This window comes from Mesoplodon mirus, assembly GCF_964341445.2.
Source record: "Mesoplodon mirus genome assembly, chromosome: 14".
In the NCBI taxonomy this organism is placed as follows: Eukaryota; Metazoa; Chordata; class Mammalia; order Artiodactyla; family Ziphiidae; genus Mesoplodon; species Mesoplodon mirus.
In genome coordinates this window covers 55,485,927-55,504,100 of record NC_138990.1, presented here as the reverse complement: position 1 = coordinate 55,504,100, position 18,174 = coordinate 55,485,927, and the positions used below count along the sequence as shown (strand labels likewise).

The following is an 18,174-nucleotide window of genomic DNA, read 5'->3' as shown; positions in this document are numbered from 1 at the left end:
ATTGTTGATTTACAAATTTAAATAATACACATTTTGGTAAATGCAGTGCACAAAATGAGCTATATTTGTTTAGTTGTGTGAAAAACAGAATTATATCTTACAAGTGATCTCATTTCAAATATGGGTAAGGAGCAAATCAAATTACATATCAGTCTTTGAGACACCTACATAGTCATAATTTGCCAAGTTCACATGCTTTATTTTATGTGCTTCTTTTTCTTGAGCTATGCGAAAGAGAAGCTTGATCTAGATCAAGAAGTGTCTAGTTAGGGCCTCCTATGTACCAGGCAGTGTTTTAGGTTTTGAAGACACCAAGATGAATGAGATACAGTCATCCCCTATGTTACAGTTCAGTCCAGCACTGTCCAAAGCAGCAGCCAATTGTATATGTGGCCATAGATCACAAGTGTGGCTAGTGTGACTCAGAAACTAAATTTTACATTTTATTTAATTTAAATTAATTTAAATAGCCATGTGTGACTACTGGTCACCGTGTTGGAGAGCACAGGTCTAGGCCAAACCCAATAGCTAACTGTGGTTACCAAAAAGAAAAAAAAAAAAGATGCATGGGCAAGACCTTTTTCTTCTGTCTTAAAATAAAGGTGGCCTATTAATTTTCTGGTCTTAGGGGTGGGAGTGGGGAAAGTGCTGCAACGGTTTGGAAAAGTATATAGCAACAAAAGAAAGTTATACAATTCTGTTTAAAATCTGTTCTCTTTGGGCTTCCCTGGTGGCGCAGTGGTTGAGAGTCCACCTGCCGATGCAGGGGACACGGGTTCGTGCCCCTGGTCCGGGAGGATCCCACATGCTGCGGAGCGGCTGGGCCTGTGAGCCATGGCTGCTGAGCCTGCGCGTCCGGAGTCTGTGCTCCACAACGGGAGAGGCCACAACAGTGAGAGGCCTGCGTAGCACAAAAAAAAAAAAAAAAAAAAAAAAAATTCTGTTCTCTTTGATTAAAATATCCCCTAACATGTCTAGAATGAAAGACATTGCCAGGGCAAGAAAGCTAAAGACAACAAAGGTCAAAAAACTGAGGTCTAATTCCATCCAAAAACAATAGAATATACTTCCTTCTCAAGTGCTCATGGAACATCCTCCAGGATAAATCATATCTAGGGTCACAAATCAAGCCTTGGTAAATTTAAGAAAATTGAAATTGTATCAAGTATCTTTTCGAACCACAACGCTATGAGACTAGATATCAGTTACAGGAAACAAACTGTAAAAAATACAAACACATGGAGGCTAAACAATACGCTACCAAATAACCAAGAAATCACTGAAGAAATCAAAGAGGAATCAAAAAATACCTATAAACAAATGACAATGAAAACACGATGACCCAAAACATATGGGATGCAGCAAAAGCAGTTTTAAGAGGGAAGTTTATAGCAATACAATACTACCTCAAGAAACAAGAAAAATCTCAAATAAAAAAATCTAACATTAACACCTAAAGGAACTAGAGAAAGAAGAACAAACAAAACCCAAAGTTAGTAGAAGAAAAGAAATCATAAAGATCAGAGCAGAAATAAATGAAATAGAAAAAAAGAAATCAATAGTAAATATCAACAAAACTAAAAGCTGGTTCTTTGAGAAGATAAACAAAATTGATAAACCATTAGCCAGACTTATCAAGAAAAAAAGGGAGAGGACTCAAATCAATAGAATTACAAATGAAATGGAGAAGTAACAACTGACACTGCAGAAATACAAAGGATCATGAGAGATTACTACAAGCAATTATATGCCAATAAAATGGACAACCTGGAAGATATGGACAATTTCTTAGAAAAGCACAACCTTCCGAGACTGAACCAGGAAGAAATAGAAAATATAAACAGACCAATCACAAGCACTGAAATTGAAACTGTGATAAAAAATCTTCCAACAAACAAAAGCTCAGGACCAGATGGATTCACAGGCAAATTCTATCAAACATTTAGAGAAGAGCTAACACCTATCCTTCTCAAACTCTTCCAAAATACAGCAGAGGGAGGAACACTCCCAAACTCATTCTACGACACCACCATCACCCTGATACCAAAACCAGACAAAGATGTCACAAAAAAAGAAAACTACAGACCGACATCACGGATGAACACAGATGTGAAAATCCTCAACAAAATACTAGCAAACAGAATCCAGCAGCACATTAAACGGATTATACACCATGATCAAGTGGGGTTTATCCCAGGAATGCAGGATTCTTCAATATATGCATATCAATCAATGTGATAACCATATTAACAAATTGAAGGATAAAAACCATATATCATCTCAATAGGTGCAGAAAAAGCTTTTGATAAAATTCAACACCCATTTATGATAAAAACTCTCCAGAAAGTAGGCATAGAGGGAACTTACCTCAACATAATAAAGGCCATATATGACAAGCCCATAGCCAACATTGTTCTCAATGGTGAAAAACTGAAACCATTTCCACTAAGATCAGGAAAAAGACAAGGTTGCCCACTCTCACCACTATTATTCAACACAGTTTTGGAAGTTTTAGCCACAGCAATCAGAAACAAAAAAGAAATAAAAGGAATCCAAATTGGAAAAGAAGAAGTAAAACTGTCACTGTTTGCAGATGACATGATACTATACATAGAGAATCCTAAAGATGCTACCAGAAAACTGTTAGAGCTAATCAATGAATTTGGTAAAGTAGCAGGATATAAAATTAATGCACAGAAATCTCTTGCATTCCTATACACTAATGATGAATCATCTGAAAGAGAAATTAAGGAAACACTCACGTTTACCATTGCAACAAAAAGAATAAAATACCTAGGAATAAACCCACCTAAGGAGACAAAAGACCTGTATGCAAAAAACTATAAGACACTGATGAAAGAAATTAAAGATGAAACAAACAGATGGAGAGATATACCATGTTCTTGGACTGAAAGAATCAATATTGTGAAAATGACTATACTACCCAAAGTAATCTACAGATTCCATGCAATCCCTGTCAAACTACCACTGGCATTTTTCACAGAACTAGAACAAAATATTTTGTAATTTGTATGGAAACACAAAAGGCCCCGAATAGCCAAAGCAATCTTGAGAAAGAAAAACAGAGCTGGAGGAATCAGGCTCCTGGACTTCAGACTATACTACAAAGCTACAGTAATCAAGACAGTATGGTACTGGCACAAAAACAGAAAGATAGATCAATGGAACAGGATAGAAAGCCCAGAGATAAACCCACGCACATATGGGTACCTTATCTTTGATAAAGGAGGCAAGAGTATACAATGGAGAAAAGATGACCTCTTCAATAAGTGGTGAACAGCTACACGTAAAAGAATGAAATTAGAACACTCCCTAACACCGTACACAAAAAATAAACTCAAAATGGATTAAAGACCGAAATGTAAGGCCAGACACTATCAAGCTCTTAGAGGAAAACGTAGGCAGAACACTCCATGACATAAATCACAGCAAGATCCTTTTGGACCCACCTCCTACAGTAACGTAAATAAAAACAAAAATAAACAAATGGGACCTAATGAAACTTAAAAGCTTTTGCACAGCAAAGGAAACCATAAACAAGACAAAACGACAACCTGCAGAATGGGGGAAAATATTCGCAAACAAAGCAACTGACAAAGGATTAATCTCCCAAATATACAAGCAGCTCATGCAGTTCAACATCAAAAAAACAAACAACCCAATCCAAAAATGGACAGAAGACCTAAATAGATACTTCTCCAAAGAAGATATACAGATTGCCAACAAACACATGAAAGGATGCTCAACATCACTAATCATTAGAGGAATGCAAATCAAAACTACAATGAGGTATCATCTCACACCAGTCAGAATGGCCATCATCAAAAAATCTACAAACAGTAAATGCTGGAGAGGGTGTGCAGAAAAGGGAACCCTCTTGCACTGTTGGTGGGAATGTGAATTGGTACAGCCACTATGGAGAACAGTATGGAGGTTCCTTAAAAAACTAAAAGTAGAACTACCATACGACCCAGTAATCCCACTACTGGGCATATCCCCTGAGAAAACCATAATTCAAAAAGAGTCATGTACCACAATGTTCCCTGCAGCACTATTTACAATAGCCAGGACATGGAAGCAACCTAAGTGTCCATCGACAGATGAATGGATAAAGAAGATGTGGTACATATATGCAATGGGATATTACTCAGTCATAAAAAGAAATGAAATTGAGTCATTTGTAGTGAGGTGGATGGACCTAGAGTCTGACATACAGAGTGAAGTAAGTCAGAAAGAGGAAAACATATATCGTATGCTAACACATATATACGGAATCTAAAAAAAAAAAAAAGGTTCTGTAGAACCTAGGAGCAGGACAGGAATAAAGACACAAACGTAGAGAATGGACCTGAGGACACAGGAAGGGGGAAAGGTAAGCTGGGAAGAAGTGAGAGATTGGCATTGATGTATATACACTACCAAATGTAAAATAGCTAGCTAGTGGGAAGCAGCTGCATGGCACAGGGAGATCAGCTTTGTGCTCTGTGACCACCTAGAGGGGTGGAATAGGGAGGGTGGGAGGGAGATGCAAGAGGGAGGGGATATGGAGATAAATGTATACATACAGCTGATTCACTTCGTTATACAGCAGAAACTAATACAACAATGAAAGCAATTATACTGCAATAAAGATGTTAAAAATAATAATAATAATTGTGGAAAAAAAAAAAAACTGAGGTCTAAACAACCTAGTTTAGGGAGTTCCCTGGCGGTCCAGTGGTTAAGACTCTGAGGTTCCACTGCAGCGGGCAAGGGTTTGATCCCTAGTCCGGGAAGTAAGGTCCCACATGCCACATGGCACGGCCAAAAATTTTTTTTTAATTTTAAAAATAAAAAAATAAGAACCCTAGTTTATGTGTTATTGTTAGCATTCCTTGTCATTTTTATACTGGTCTTAACATCAACGATCAGGAAAGGATGAGGTTATTAGTGACTTGCTTACCATGGAAACTTCCTTGATGGGGTGTGGTGGGCCATATCCAAGATATATTTTTACTCAAATTTAAGAAGAAAAGAAGAACTGAGGGCTTCCCTGGCGGCGCAGTGGTTGAGAGTCCGCCTGCCGATGCAGGGGACGCGGGTTCTTGCCCCGGTCCGGGAAGATCCCACATGCCGCGGAGCGGCTGGGCCCGTGAGCCATGGCCGCTGAGCCTGCGCATCCGGAGGCTGGGCTCCGCAATGGGAGAGGCCACAACAGTGAGAGGCCCGCGTACCGCAAAAAAAAAAAAAGAAGAACTGAGAGCTCATACTTAACAAAAAGTTATTACATGCTTCTGATCACTTATAATTGGGAGTGGTCTGTAGCACTTAATACGTTTTTGTTAAACGTGAGCAGCTACCGGTTAATTTTGTTTTACCTATATTTTCATATGCAAGATGAATTTACTTTGATAAATTCTATTCACTCTAAACAGTGGACAGATTGCTATGATTTTACTCTTTTTATTCATTACAATTATTTTTAAAGATGTCTAAACACTATCAATTTATATGAGTCAAAGAGAAAGGTGAAAATAAATATTTCTAAGACTAAAGGTAAGTGGTTATTAACTGATAACAAGAATATGAATTTTACCTGTCATTGGTCATATACCAGATATCCTTTTAGGGTCAATATATTTATTTTTGCAGATCTGTCACAAATTATTTTTTTGAAGAGGCCAAACACAGTGGCAGCTCCAGCCCCAAAGCAGATGTGCCTGATAACAGCATCTGAAAGAGAATACCATTGTGGTTACACTTGACTACACAGTGAGTTAATGGTGCTTGAGGCACTTCCTGCAGGGTGCATCCTCCTGGAACGCTGGTGTCTTATCACCATAACTAACCAAACGTGGACTGAATTAAAGGGGCTATTTTGGGTAAAAGCACCATTGTGCTCATTCTTGGTGATCTCTAACAAGGAAAGTGGTATCATCACAAATAGTATACTCTGGATTTGACAAACTTTCATAGGAACTAATTGATTCGTCTCTGAATGGACTTTGTTCTAAGCTGGATTTCATGTTAAACATGTCTTAATTAAAATACATCTCTAGGGTTCCAATCCTTTGGAAACATTGCTCACAAGTAAGGTGAAGGTTTTATTTGATTTTTGCAGAAGGTGAGGCAGAAAACAAAAGTTTTGTATATTAAGTGAAATAGTAATATTGGAAATTGAGTTTGGGTATGAATATCTTATAATTTGCATCTCTAGTTGTTCAAACGATGCATCCGTCAGAAAATGGTGAGAATTTCCTTTTGATTTCTGGGCCTTGTCTATAGGAATTACATTTTAAAATGAACACTAAAACAGTGTATTATATTTAAAATTTCCTATGGAAGCTAATTGAATTTCATTATACCAATGAAAAACTGATAATTATAAACTATTTATGCCTTCCCAGAGTTACAGCTGTATAAGCCCTAGTAGAAATTAGTGAATGAATAAGTATCATGATAAATGATTCTAAATTTGATCTGTATGTCTGTGGCAGTAAACAATGTAATACTTAAATCATCATTCTTCTTGACGAAGAGTACTGGCTCTGGAATCGGATGCTTGGATTCCAGTCCTGGCTCTCTAGTTTACTAACTGTGGCTCTAGGGCAGGTCTCTTAACTTCTCCTAGACTTTCTTTAATTGTACAATGGCCATAGTAATAATAATGCCTCTGTTAGAGGGCTTTTGTCAGAATTTATTTACATGACCCTTGTAGTGGTTAGAACAGTGCCTGGCACATTGTAAGTGGCTGCTGTTATTACATGTATGTTAGATGTGCCTTGTAGCCTCTCTTGGGTATGTGCCTTGTTTCCTCAACTTGATTGCAAGCTTTGAGAAGGCAGATATCAGGGACTTCCCTCGTGGTGCAGTGGTTAAGAATCCGCGTGTCAATGCAGGGGACACGGGTTCGAGCCATGGTCGGGGAAGATCCCACATGCCGCAAAGCAACTAAGAAGTAGCCCTGCTTGTCGAAACTAGAGAAAGCCTGCACACAGCAACCAAGACCCAACGCAGCCAATAATAAAAAGAAATTAATTGAAAAAAAAAAAAAAAAAAAGAAACCAGCTCATATAGTTTTCTAGTCTCTTCATCGCCCAGCACAATGTCTTTTTTTTTTTTTTTTGCGGTACGCGGGCCTCTCACTGTTGTGGCCTCTCCCGTTGCGGAGCACAGGCTCCGGACGCGCAGGCTCAGCGGCCAGGGCTCACGGGCCCAGCCGCTCCGCGGCATGTGGGATCATCCCGGACCGGGGCATGAACCGGTGTCCCCTGCATTGGAAGGTGGACTCTCAACCACTGTGCCACCAGGGAAGGGAAGCTCCAGCACAATGTCTTATAAACTACTTTACATAGGTCAGCAATGAGGTTTAAAACTGAAGGGCAACTTGGGGCTAGATTATAAAGGACCTTGACTATCAGTTTCCCTAGACCTTCCCTGGAGCTCTCTCTCACTCTAGTATAACCCCTAAGTCCCCTTCGAGCTGCGTCAATGGGAATTCATGGCTGCTGCCTACCCCAATCCACAGCAGCCAATCCAATCAAGCATTCAATTTACCAAAGGCCTGAGGCTGTATGTACAGTAGTGCAAAAGAGATTCCAGGTTGAGCTAAGTAACTGATTATTTGCACGCATTTAGGAGCTGTTTCTGAGTTTTAAAGGCATTTCTGGCTAACTGGGAAGTGTGTAATTTCTTGACCTCACCTAAGTTAAATCGTGCAGAATATAATTTATGCCCTCCTTATTTAGCTCTTCTCATGTTTTAGTGATGAGCTAGTTAGCCTTTTCCATATCTAAGAACTTACTGTCACTGAACAATTCATCTGCAATAAGCTCAAAGGTCACTCACGGTCAATGTACTAACGGATGAGTTTCTGAATTTTACTTCTTAGTCTTTTAAATTAACAATTTGATTTGAGCTGTTCGAAAAAAGAATTAAGTTTAATACTAGTACGTATTGACTCTAACCTACTTTTAGTGAAGTAAACGCTGAGTACAGTAGCAAGCTTCAGCAAGGCTGGGCTTCCTTACCAACTGATTGGTGTGAGAACTGCATTTTTTTTTTTTTTTTTTTTTTTTTTTTGCCGTATGCGGGCCTCTCACTGTCGTGGCCTCTCCCGCTGCGGAGCACAGGCTCTGGACGTGCAGGCTCAGCGGCCACGGCTCACGGGCCCAGCCGCTCCACGGCATGTGGGATCTTCCCGGACCGGGGCACGAACCCGTGCCCCCTGCATCGGCACGCGTACTCTCAACCACTGCGCCACCAGGGAAGCCCAGAACTGCATTTTAACCTGGTATAATCCATAGGTTGGATGCAGGCTTTGAGACTTTTAGATATTTTCACTATCACACACAATATTTGGGAAGTTTGTACAAGGCCGTTCAGCTCTGCTCATTGGTCCCAGTGCTGTGCCATCATTTCCTCATCTGCACCCAGCTCTGCAGCTCCCTCTTTGATACTTCTACTTCCATTTTATCATAATTTAGAAAAATAAAACTCTAATTGTTTTTTAGTTCTATTTTGTCAGTGTACACCTGCAGGCGCACACGAATTTGATTATAGCTGTACGGTGTTATGAAGAAGCTTGCAAATGGATTCCGAAACGACAGGCAATGTAAATTATAAAAGTAACAAAACAAACGTAGGTTAAAGCACTGTCAGCAATAAATACAAATGGCTTTTTGGGGGGGAGGAAATAACTTTGGAAAGAAGAGAGAATAGGGTGGGGGAGGGAAAAATCCACAGCATTAGGAAAGGAAGAGCCACACTTAGGGACACCTCTGAGGGACAAGGACATTAGAAACACTTAAGTGACTCTTGATCCTAGGCAATCCTCCAAGGGTTAGAGTCACAGAGGGCAGTGAGGTTGCGTGAGATCTGCCAGTTCCTCTTCTGACACTGGACCTTTATTTCCCAAGGCCCACTCGTTCAGCCTTGTTGAGCAGGGAACTTGCGCCCGGGACTGTACAGGAACTGGGTTTGCAAAGATGAAAAGAGCACAGTTCCTGTCTCCAAGCGCTTCTAGTCTTGAAAACAGAACATCCTAATACGTGGGTATAAAGGGCCCTGTTGCAAAAAGAGAGAGCAGTAACTAGAAGCTCGCGGAGGCCTCAGGGCTCCACAGAGGAAATGAGCTGTGTGTGGTCCAAAGGACAAACACTTTTGATAAGCTTTCATAGCTTTCAAAAATAAATGATGTGAAATAAATAGATCGCCTAGAAAGGCACGGGTTGGCATGCAGGATGAAACTTTATGTGGAAGGTTTAAAACACATTTAATGGGAGCTGGGACTTGATACAAGTCCCCCGTAATTGTCAGGAAAAAAGGGTCCAGAAGACCCATGAGTGCTAACCGATCAAACGAGCGTCTTCTTCACACTGGCACCTCAGGAAATGTTGAGTGTTCTGGAATATCTGCTTAGGGGCGGGGAGAGAGTCCATCCACTTGTATCAGATTTTGCACACAACATAGGGAGAAGGCTACTTTCACGATTCTAATCCCTTTTCTCCCCTCACCGCCTGTAGTTTCAGGGCTGCGAGATGTCTCTGCAGGGATTTACTCTTTTGAAGAGAAGTAATAAAAGCATTTAAATTAACGGGAGGGCGGTTAACACCGCAGTCCCGGACCCACTGCACGCCTCCTCGTCCGCCGGGTTTCTCTCCGCGCCTCACCTCCAGTTGGCCCAACAGCGCTAATGGCCGTCGGGTAGCAACGGCTCCAGGGCCGCACGCGGCGGGCGTTGAGCGGTCAGGACTAGCAAACCAGCTGAGAGTTCGAAAGGCGCAGGGAGAGGGGCGAGGCCGGGCCGTGGGCGGCTTTTGATGAACAGCCCTCGCAGCCAATTGGAAGCCTGGTCGACTTTTCCCTCTGCCAATAGGAAGCGAGGCCCGGGCTTGGGGGGGGCGCTTCCCGCGGGCTGCGGCTGGATTCGATCCTGCTCGGCGGCCGCGAAGGTGGGGGTGGAGGCTCGGCCTGCGCGGCGAGGAGTGGATTAGGGGAGGAGGGAAGACCGGAAGCCACGGTCGCGTCCCCATCCTTAGATTTGCTCCCCAGGACTGGGAGCGGAGACGGAGGAGGAGGGAGAGGCTGAATGTTGGCTCCGTGATAAAGGGGAGCGGCCGCTCCGGAGCCTCCTGCCGGGGCGCCCTCCTCATCCCGCGCACTCTCCGCACCCACCCGGCTTCTGGGCGCGCGGCCCACGGGGACAGCCGGGCCGCGCAGACCTTCGCTGAAGAGGCGCTGCCCGCGACAGGGACTGGCCGGCGGAGTCCGAGGCCCGCGCCCCGCCGCCACCCCCACCCGTTAGCCGGCCGGTCCCTCCGGCCGCCGCCATGTCCTCTTCCTCATCCTCCCCCAGGGAGACGTACGAGGAGGACCGGGAGTACGAGAGCCAGGCCAAGCGCCTCAAGACCGAGGAGGGGGAGATCGACTACTCGGCCGAGGAAGGCGAGAACCGCCGGGAAGCGACGCCCCGGGGCGGGGGCGATAGCGGCGGCGGTGGCGGCGGCCGGAGCTTCTCACAGCCGGTAACAAAGCGCGGCGCCCCGACCGCCGTGCCTGGCGGCTCCCCGGGAAGCAGGGCCCAGCGGCAGGGACTCGGCCTCGGGGCCTCCCGCCCGCCTCGTTTTCCCTTTTCGCTGCGCTGACCGGGTCGGGAAGCGCCGGCTCTTCTCTTTGGGGCTTTTATTCTTCGCCCTACCTGTTTCCAGCATCCCGATCGCGAATCCGGTCCCGGCCTGGCCTCAGGCCCCGCAGCGAGTCCACTGCCGGCCCGAACTTGGGGAGGGTCGCTGGGCGGGGGCGGCGGGGAGGCGTTGCTTCCGCTCCGGGGGACTCTGGTGCGCGATTAGCCCTTTGTTAGTTTTCACTCCTCGGGCGGCTGGCCGGCGTCTGACGACCCGCTCCCTTCAGCCCCCTGCCCGCAGCATCCGCGCGCTGTTCACAGTCACAGGGTGGTGGTGTTGGTTCCGCCCAGGGCTCTCTTCGCCTGGGTCCTGAGGAGAGCCGCCGCTAAGTGACAAATTACGCTCTGGGGCTCACCGCCCAGTTCCCCTGAAGGTTTAATTTAAAAATTTTTACTCTTGGCAGGCCTGGCACGCACGCTTTGCTCCCCAGTTTCCTGATGATTGCTCAGTATAGTGTTTAGCTCTTCGGTTAAAAATAAAATGCGTTGGCAGGTGTTCGCACACGCCTACTTACAAGTAAAACGAAATCTTAAAATCACCCCAGTTCTTCATGGGCAGTGTGTTCCCAATTCGTTCCACAAAAAGAACTGAACTCAGGACTGCATCAAACACACGTTCCTAGATTCTTGTTTCTCTCATCAGAAAGCTTAGATGGAGACAGAAGGAATGTGAAAATCGTTTTATCCACGGCAAGTGGCAATTCAGCTTCAGCTGGATGGAAACTAAGGAAACAAAGCAAAGGAAACGTTTTTGCCCTTTTTGGTGCGCTTAAGCTGTCTTAATGACTGAGCTGTTCTTTAAACATTTAACACATTCTAATTGTGATTTTTTTAAAAGCAAACTTAACCCGAAATTTACGAAATAGTGCACATATATTCTAATATTAGATTAAAATGTTTTTCACCTTTAATAAGAGGGAAATTAGAAGTCTTTTAGCTCTTGTTTGCATTTTAATGTAAAAAATTCTGGTCAGTAATCCCCGGTGTTAGAGTTTACAAATACGATAATGTTGCAACACATTTTAAAAAGGAGCTGCTTCTTCCTCTAAATAAAATAGTTTATTTTTTTAAGTGAAATTTTATTTTTATTTATAATGTTTATTTTTTGGGCTGCACTGATCGGCATGTGGGATCTTAGTTCCCTGACCAGGGATGGAACCCGTGCCCCCCCTGCAGTGGAAGCACAGAGTCCTAACCACTGGACCCAGGGAATTCCCAAAATAGTTTTATTATGGCTAGATATTGCTTTCTACTTATGTACCTGAACATTTGGAATATTCAAAATGTAACTTGAAAGTGTGAATAAAGAAAGTGCATTTTTTTCTTAGGAAGTTTCAGTTCAAAGCTAACTCCATTGTGGAAATTGAAAACACAATTGGAATATTGGACTCTTATAACTGATATTTAGATGCATTGGATCAGTGTATTTCTTTTGCCAAAAATTTGCTCGAGTTTTTGTGCAGTAGCATGAAATGTCTTCCATTAAGTGTCTTGGAAAGATACTTTAACCAGTTTACAAAAGTTGTTTTTGAAAACATTAAATATTAAGCCAAAAGTATTATTTTGGATGTTGGGAAGAAAATAATGTATAATTAATACATCCAAAGTGAATTGTATCTAGCAGTGGAAATAGCACTGGACAGGTCTTGGGGAGAGTCAGGAGTCTTAGCTAGCATACAGTCTGTGTGACCTTGGGAAAGTCAATTAACTACTGTTCTGAGTTCTCTTACAATGTAAAATGTGAAAGTTGAACTGCACGTTTTCCACACCTGAAGTTGTAGTTCAGTGATTAATGTAATGCAGCTTTTAAATTACCCAGGCAGGAACTAATGTATGCAGATTGAGTTATAAATTCAAATTTTGTTTATCTTATTGCTTTTGTTTCTTAGGAGAGGGTGAATTGCTTTTATTTAACAGAACCAGTATTGTACTGTGAAATCTAATGAAGGATTATTTTTCCTGTTTTTAAACATTTTTCTTCATGTAATTTTGGGTACTAGTTTGAAATCATTGCAACTATGGAAACCTGTGTGTAATAAATTTTACTAGGACAGGAATGCCCTGAATAGAAGTTTACTGTCTAGTGCATCATCATCGAGAAATATGGTAATTCATCTAACGGAAAAGGGTTTGACTCAACTTCAGCCCAGCCCCTTTGTACAAAGTGTTTAAGTACATGCAGATCAGGTACAATGATAGGTAATTCTTTCAATGCTAGTTGGAAGTTTGTAAAAGTGTGCAGTAAGACTTCAATGATTTACATTGTTTGGCTCTTCATTTTCCTTGAGTTATTTAATAATAACTAGATTTAAAGAGGAATGTGAGTATTTAAGAAAAACTGTTTCTACAAATGCTCCTTCCTGATTTAAAGATGAATTGATCATTGTGAATGATGTTTTAAGGTGTAAAGAGAAATGAGTTCGTAGTTTAGATATGAGAAGTAAGACACTCTTCAAATTTGTGTCTTCTGGTATTAACTTTGAAGAGCAAGAACCCCCAGAGTGTTTCAAATTCTTTGGGCTGCATTTTGAACAAAGCTTAATTATGGAAGTTCATGCTATGTACTATACAATTACTTTACTCTTGTGGAGTAAATTGTGTTCTTAAATTTAACAGGCATGAACTTCAAGATCATATTAATAGTAAATTTCTGTATCTGCTAACTTTTATGAGAGCAGCTTGACTTATGAATATTAGCACTTCACTTGGCAAAACCGATTGAGGAACTGAATTGGGAGTTTACTTACAAAAAAAGTCTGCTTTTATAGAGATTGGTATCAATAAAAATTTATGGAGTACTAATGCATTTTAGAGATTTTAAAGTTTTTCTTTTACTCTATTCTGCTAGTGACTAAACAGGCAAATCAGAGATTGTTAAAGTGATTGCTGATGAGGTGAAAATTTAAGTTTCTCAACTTTTAATAAATAGACTTGTAAGATGGCAAAACGCCAAGATAAAAAATATGGATCCTAGGATTTCCAAACAAAGGAATATGCATTATATAGAGAGTCTAGTTTGAATTTAAGATATACTGTTAAACTTTAATGATCTGAATTACAGAGATGGTAGGACTATTATGATGGCTTATTGGGATGAATACAGAATGGGAGATGGGATGAAGGCACTTTGTTAGCTTAGCTCCCACAGGAAAAGTTTAGAGACTGTGACAGTGAACATAGTAACTACACTGTGGTGTGTACCTCAGAGCTAAGTGCCAGAGCCTTGAGGCTTCTGTAATGGTAATGTCCTGTGTCTTATTTAGCTAAGCTGCTGCAGTAGAGTGAGAATTTTAGGCTTAGTTTTGGGAAGTAAATGAAAAGTAGTAGGTTTTACTATCTTTTGGTTTGAACAAGTGACAGTTTCTTCATGTTAGTACATATAGTGAAAAGCGCTGTTAATAGAGCCCTAAGCCCAACCAGAGCAGGTGTCTTGGCTCTGCTACCAACATGCTTTGTGACTTAACCTCTTTGGAACTCAACTTGCTACCTATCACATGAGATGGTTGGATTAGATGATCACTGTGATCCTTAGCTCATTAAAAAAATAATACTTGAGCCCTGTCATGTGCTAGGTGCTGTTCTTGGTGATGGGATATAATTTAAAAAAAAATTCCATATCTAAAAATCTGTGACTCTACATCATTTAGTGCTTTATTTTATAAAGCAGGGAAAATATATTTTTTCCCTCTATGAAATTGAATACAACTTTCAAAGCTTGCAGTTGCAGCCACAGCACCAACTCAAGATGAGCTTAAACAAAACAAAAAGGGGGCAGGGGTAGGGAATTTATTGGCCCGAATAACTATGAATGCCAAGTTGTAGCATTAGTTTTAGGCATGGCAGGATCGAAGGTTTTAGATGATGTCATAGGGACTAGATTCTGTCGCTTTCCATGTTTCAGCTCTATTTCCTCTATGTAGTGATAAAGCTAGGCTTACATTTTTATAGCTAGCAAATAAAGAAGAACAGTCTCTCCCTCAGAGTCCATAGCTATCCCCTCTGATCAGCCATTTTTTATATCTCCCTACCCACAACTAGTCACTGGACTACCTCTGAAGTTGGGGAGTTACGACCATGTGACTGAGAATACCAGTGGAATAATATGGGGTTGAGGAGTTTTTGTTTGTTCGTTTGCTTGTTTTTGTGTTCAGCCACAAGAAGGGGGAAGGAGTTTTGGGTAGGCAAAACCAAAGGATTTCTACCACATGAGCAAAAAAAATAAAGATTACTTTTTAAGAAGTTATTTGAATCAAAGTTATTTTTAATCTTTGTTATGTGATCAAATGTTCCTTAAAACTTTGGATAGGAAGATTACAGGGTTTCCTGTGTTTTGGATCTGCTCTATTAAGAAAAAGGTCAAGTAAAGAGATGTGATTGTTTAATTTTAAGAAAAACCGGGACTTCCCTGGTGGTCCAGTGGGTAAGACTCCGCACTCCCAGTGCAGTGGGCCTGGGTTCGATCCCTGGTCCGGGAACTAGATCCCACATTCATGCTGCAACTCAGAGATCGCATGCTGCAACTAAGACCCGGTACAGCCTTGAATAAATAAATAAATATTAAAACAAAAAAAAGAAAAACCGTGTACTAGTTAACTCTAAGTATAGTGTGAGTTAAAAGCTATTTGCAGCTGTCCCTTAAAACTAGTTCGTCCTTGATCTATGTGAAGTATCCAAAGTAAAAGGGGGGGATAATCTTAAATATCTGGAAATCTGTACTCATTTCTTGGTAGTACTTTGATAAATTCTAATGTATCCAGAAAATGATTACCAGAATAGAGGAGGCACTCAAGATCATATCGTAAGAGGAATGACAGAAGACTCTGGGGGACATTTAGCCTGAAGGGTAAACTTAGGTGTGATTTAAGAAATCATTTCAAATCATAGGAAGGTTATGTAGCAGAGGGAAATGAAGATAAGGATAGGAGGTGGCAATTAATGTTTACCGAACCCTGTTAATAACAACATCTAGCACTGTGCTAGACATTTCATATTTGTCCTATTTGTTGTAATTTTAAGTGATGAAGATGTTGCTTTATTTTTTATTTATTTATTTTTAAAATTTTATTTATTTTTAAAAATTTTTGGCTGCATTGAGGCTTCATTGCTGTGTGCGGGCTTTCTCTGGTTGCAGCGAGTGGGGGCTACTCTTCATTGCAGTGCGTGGGCTTCTCACTGTGGTGGCTTCTCTTGTTGTGGAGCATGGGCTGTAGGCACACGGGCTTCAGTAGTCGTGGCACAGGGGCTCAGTAGTTGTGGCTCGTGGGCTCTAGAGCGCAGGCTCAGTAGTTGTGGTGCACGGGCTTAGTTGCTCCGCGGCATGTGGGATCTTCCCAGATCAGGGCTTGAACCCATGTTCCCTGCATTGGCAGGCAGATTCTTAACCAGTGCGCCACCAGGGCAGCCCTGTTTTATTTTTTTTTTAAGTGAAACTGAGGTTCAGAAAGGTTAAGTAAGTAGCGTAGCGTAAGATCGCAGAGCCAGTAAATGTCCAAATATTCAAACGCTGGTCTGACTTCAGAGGCCATTTTGTATAGGAAGTTACAGGCAGACAGATTTGGATGCACATTATGAAGAACTTTCTAAAATATTAGTCTCACAAGGTAGTGTGTTTTCCTGTCATTGGAGGTGATTAAGGAGAGGCTGATAATCACTTGCAGTGGATCTGTGCACGTTTGGTTTTGGGGGATGAACTATTGAATTTGAGGTTGGTCTTTTTTAATCCTATATTTATAGGAGGGCAGAAAAGGCTGTTCAGGGGCTGTTGAGCACGTGTTATGCGTGGAGATGTTGGGAAAACAAAAAGCCTGAGGACATTGTGCATTGCCTTTGTGAGTTTACAGTTTTACTATATGGAGAGTTTTAATGGGCCCTTCTCATTCCTCTCATATGGAAGCTTCATTTATATTCTATTCTATTCTGAGCTTCCCTTCTCTTTAGTTAAGCCTGGTTTTTAGTCTGCAGTCATCAAAATTAGCACTCAAGATGGATGTTATTGGAGTTTGTCTTTGAGGTAGCCTTTGAAGAGGGGCTGGGGGTTTGTAACTGGTCTGTAGCTTGCAGTGAGGACCAAATAATGTCTTCATTGTAGTTGACCCATTTACTTAAAGAAGGGATTGAGTAATTAAAAAGGAAAAAAGTATACGGAAATTGCAGGTATGCCTCCATTTGCTGGGTACTTATTTGGAATATTGTTTCTAGTCTGATAAATAACAGATATAAATAGACCAGGAGAGAGCCTAGATAACTAAACATTTGAAATGGAAAGAATTTGAGCTTCTGTATGAGAAAGGATTAAAACAAACTCCTTAAGCTTTAGAAGACGTGGTCAAAGTATTAATATATGGATGGAGTAAACAATACTGACTTATTCACCAATTTAAGATTCAGCTGCATAGTATGATGCTTACAGGAGGTAATTTTAGGGTAGTAAAAGAAGCTCTGAAGATGATTTCAGATTTCTTATCACCACCATATAGTATAGGTAGAGATAAAATGTTGATTTAAGAAACATGTTAGGGGCTTCCCTGGTGGCGCAGTGGTTAAGTATCCGCCTGCTAATGCAGGGGACACGGGTTTGAGTCCTGGTCCGGGAAGATCCCACATGCCGTGGAGCAACTAAGCCCGTGCGCCACAACTACGGAGCCTGTGCTTTAGAGCCTGCAAGCCACAACTACTGAAGCCCGTGGACCTAGAGCCCGTGCTCGGCAACAAGAGAAGCCACCGCAATGAGAAGCCTGCACACTGCAGCGAAGAGTGGCCCCCACTCGCCTGCACGCAGCAACGAAGACCCCAACACAGCCAAAAATAAATGTAAATAAAATAAATAAATTTATTGTTGTGATGAATTGGGAGATTGGGATTGACATATATACAGTAATATGTATAAAATGTGTAACTAATAAGAACCTGCTGTATAAAAAAATAAATAAAATAAAATTCAAAATAAATAAATTTATTAAAAAAAGAAACATGTTAGTATTTGTGGGGAAAAAGAAGGGTAGTGAAAATATAGTTTGAAAAGATACCTTTAATATATCAGTTTTATATTTGGAAACAACACTAGGGTTTTTTAATTTTTTAAACTACAGAAAGGATGAGAAAATTTTAAGTTCAAGGAAAGGGGACATAATTTAAAGATAGAGAAATATCAAGGTAGATAAACTCATGAAAGGCAGAGTCATTGAGTGGGAATAAGGGAAATACAGAGGGTATGGGATATATTCTCAGCCTTGAGGTTGAGATAATCATATCTTCCCCTGAGTACCATATTGATTGCATTTAACATCTTTCAGCTTTTAAAGAATAACTTAAATCTTGATCTGTTTCATTTAAGAAATATAATTAAGTAGTAATATATTAAAATCAGATCATTTGAGAGATTTTTAAAATTGATCCTATAATCCATTTCTTTGTAAGAAGACCAGTTTTAAAAGTACTCATTTTTTAACACTGTATTCAAGATAGTGGTTATCTGTGTTGGGAAGGGAGGT

At 41.2% G+C, this 18,174-nt stretch overlaps 2 protein-coding genes across 3 annotated transcripts in view; one reads left to right on the top strand and one right to left on the bottom strand.

The window, feature by feature from the left end:
* Window positions 1-11,301, bottom strand: part of GALM (galactose mutarotase) — a 97,398-nt gene extending 86,097 nt beyond the window's left edge. Inside the window, exon 1 of one of the 2 annotated variants that reach the window (XM_082642820.1) lies at window positions 10,700-11,301. In XM_082642820.1, the coding sequence (XP_082498946.1) occupies window positions 10,700-10,712 (13 nt within the window). In that variant the 5' untranslated portion in view covers window positions 10,713-11,301. Of the gene's footprint in view, window positions 1-5,596; window positions 5,619-10,699 lie in introns of those variants that run through there. The other variant, XM_082642821.1, reaches the window with a different exon arrangement.
* Window positions 10,055-18,174, top strand: part of HNRNPLL (heterogeneous nuclear ribonucleoprotein L like) — a 37,542-nt gene continuing 29,422 nt past the window's right edge. The window contains exon 1 of the mRNA XM_082642816.1: window positions 10,055-10,526. Coding sequence (XP_082498942.1) covers window positions 10,332-10,526 — 195 coding nt within the window. The 5' untranslated portion in view covers window positions 10,055-10,331. The remainder of the gene's footprint in view (window positions 10,527-18,174) is intronic.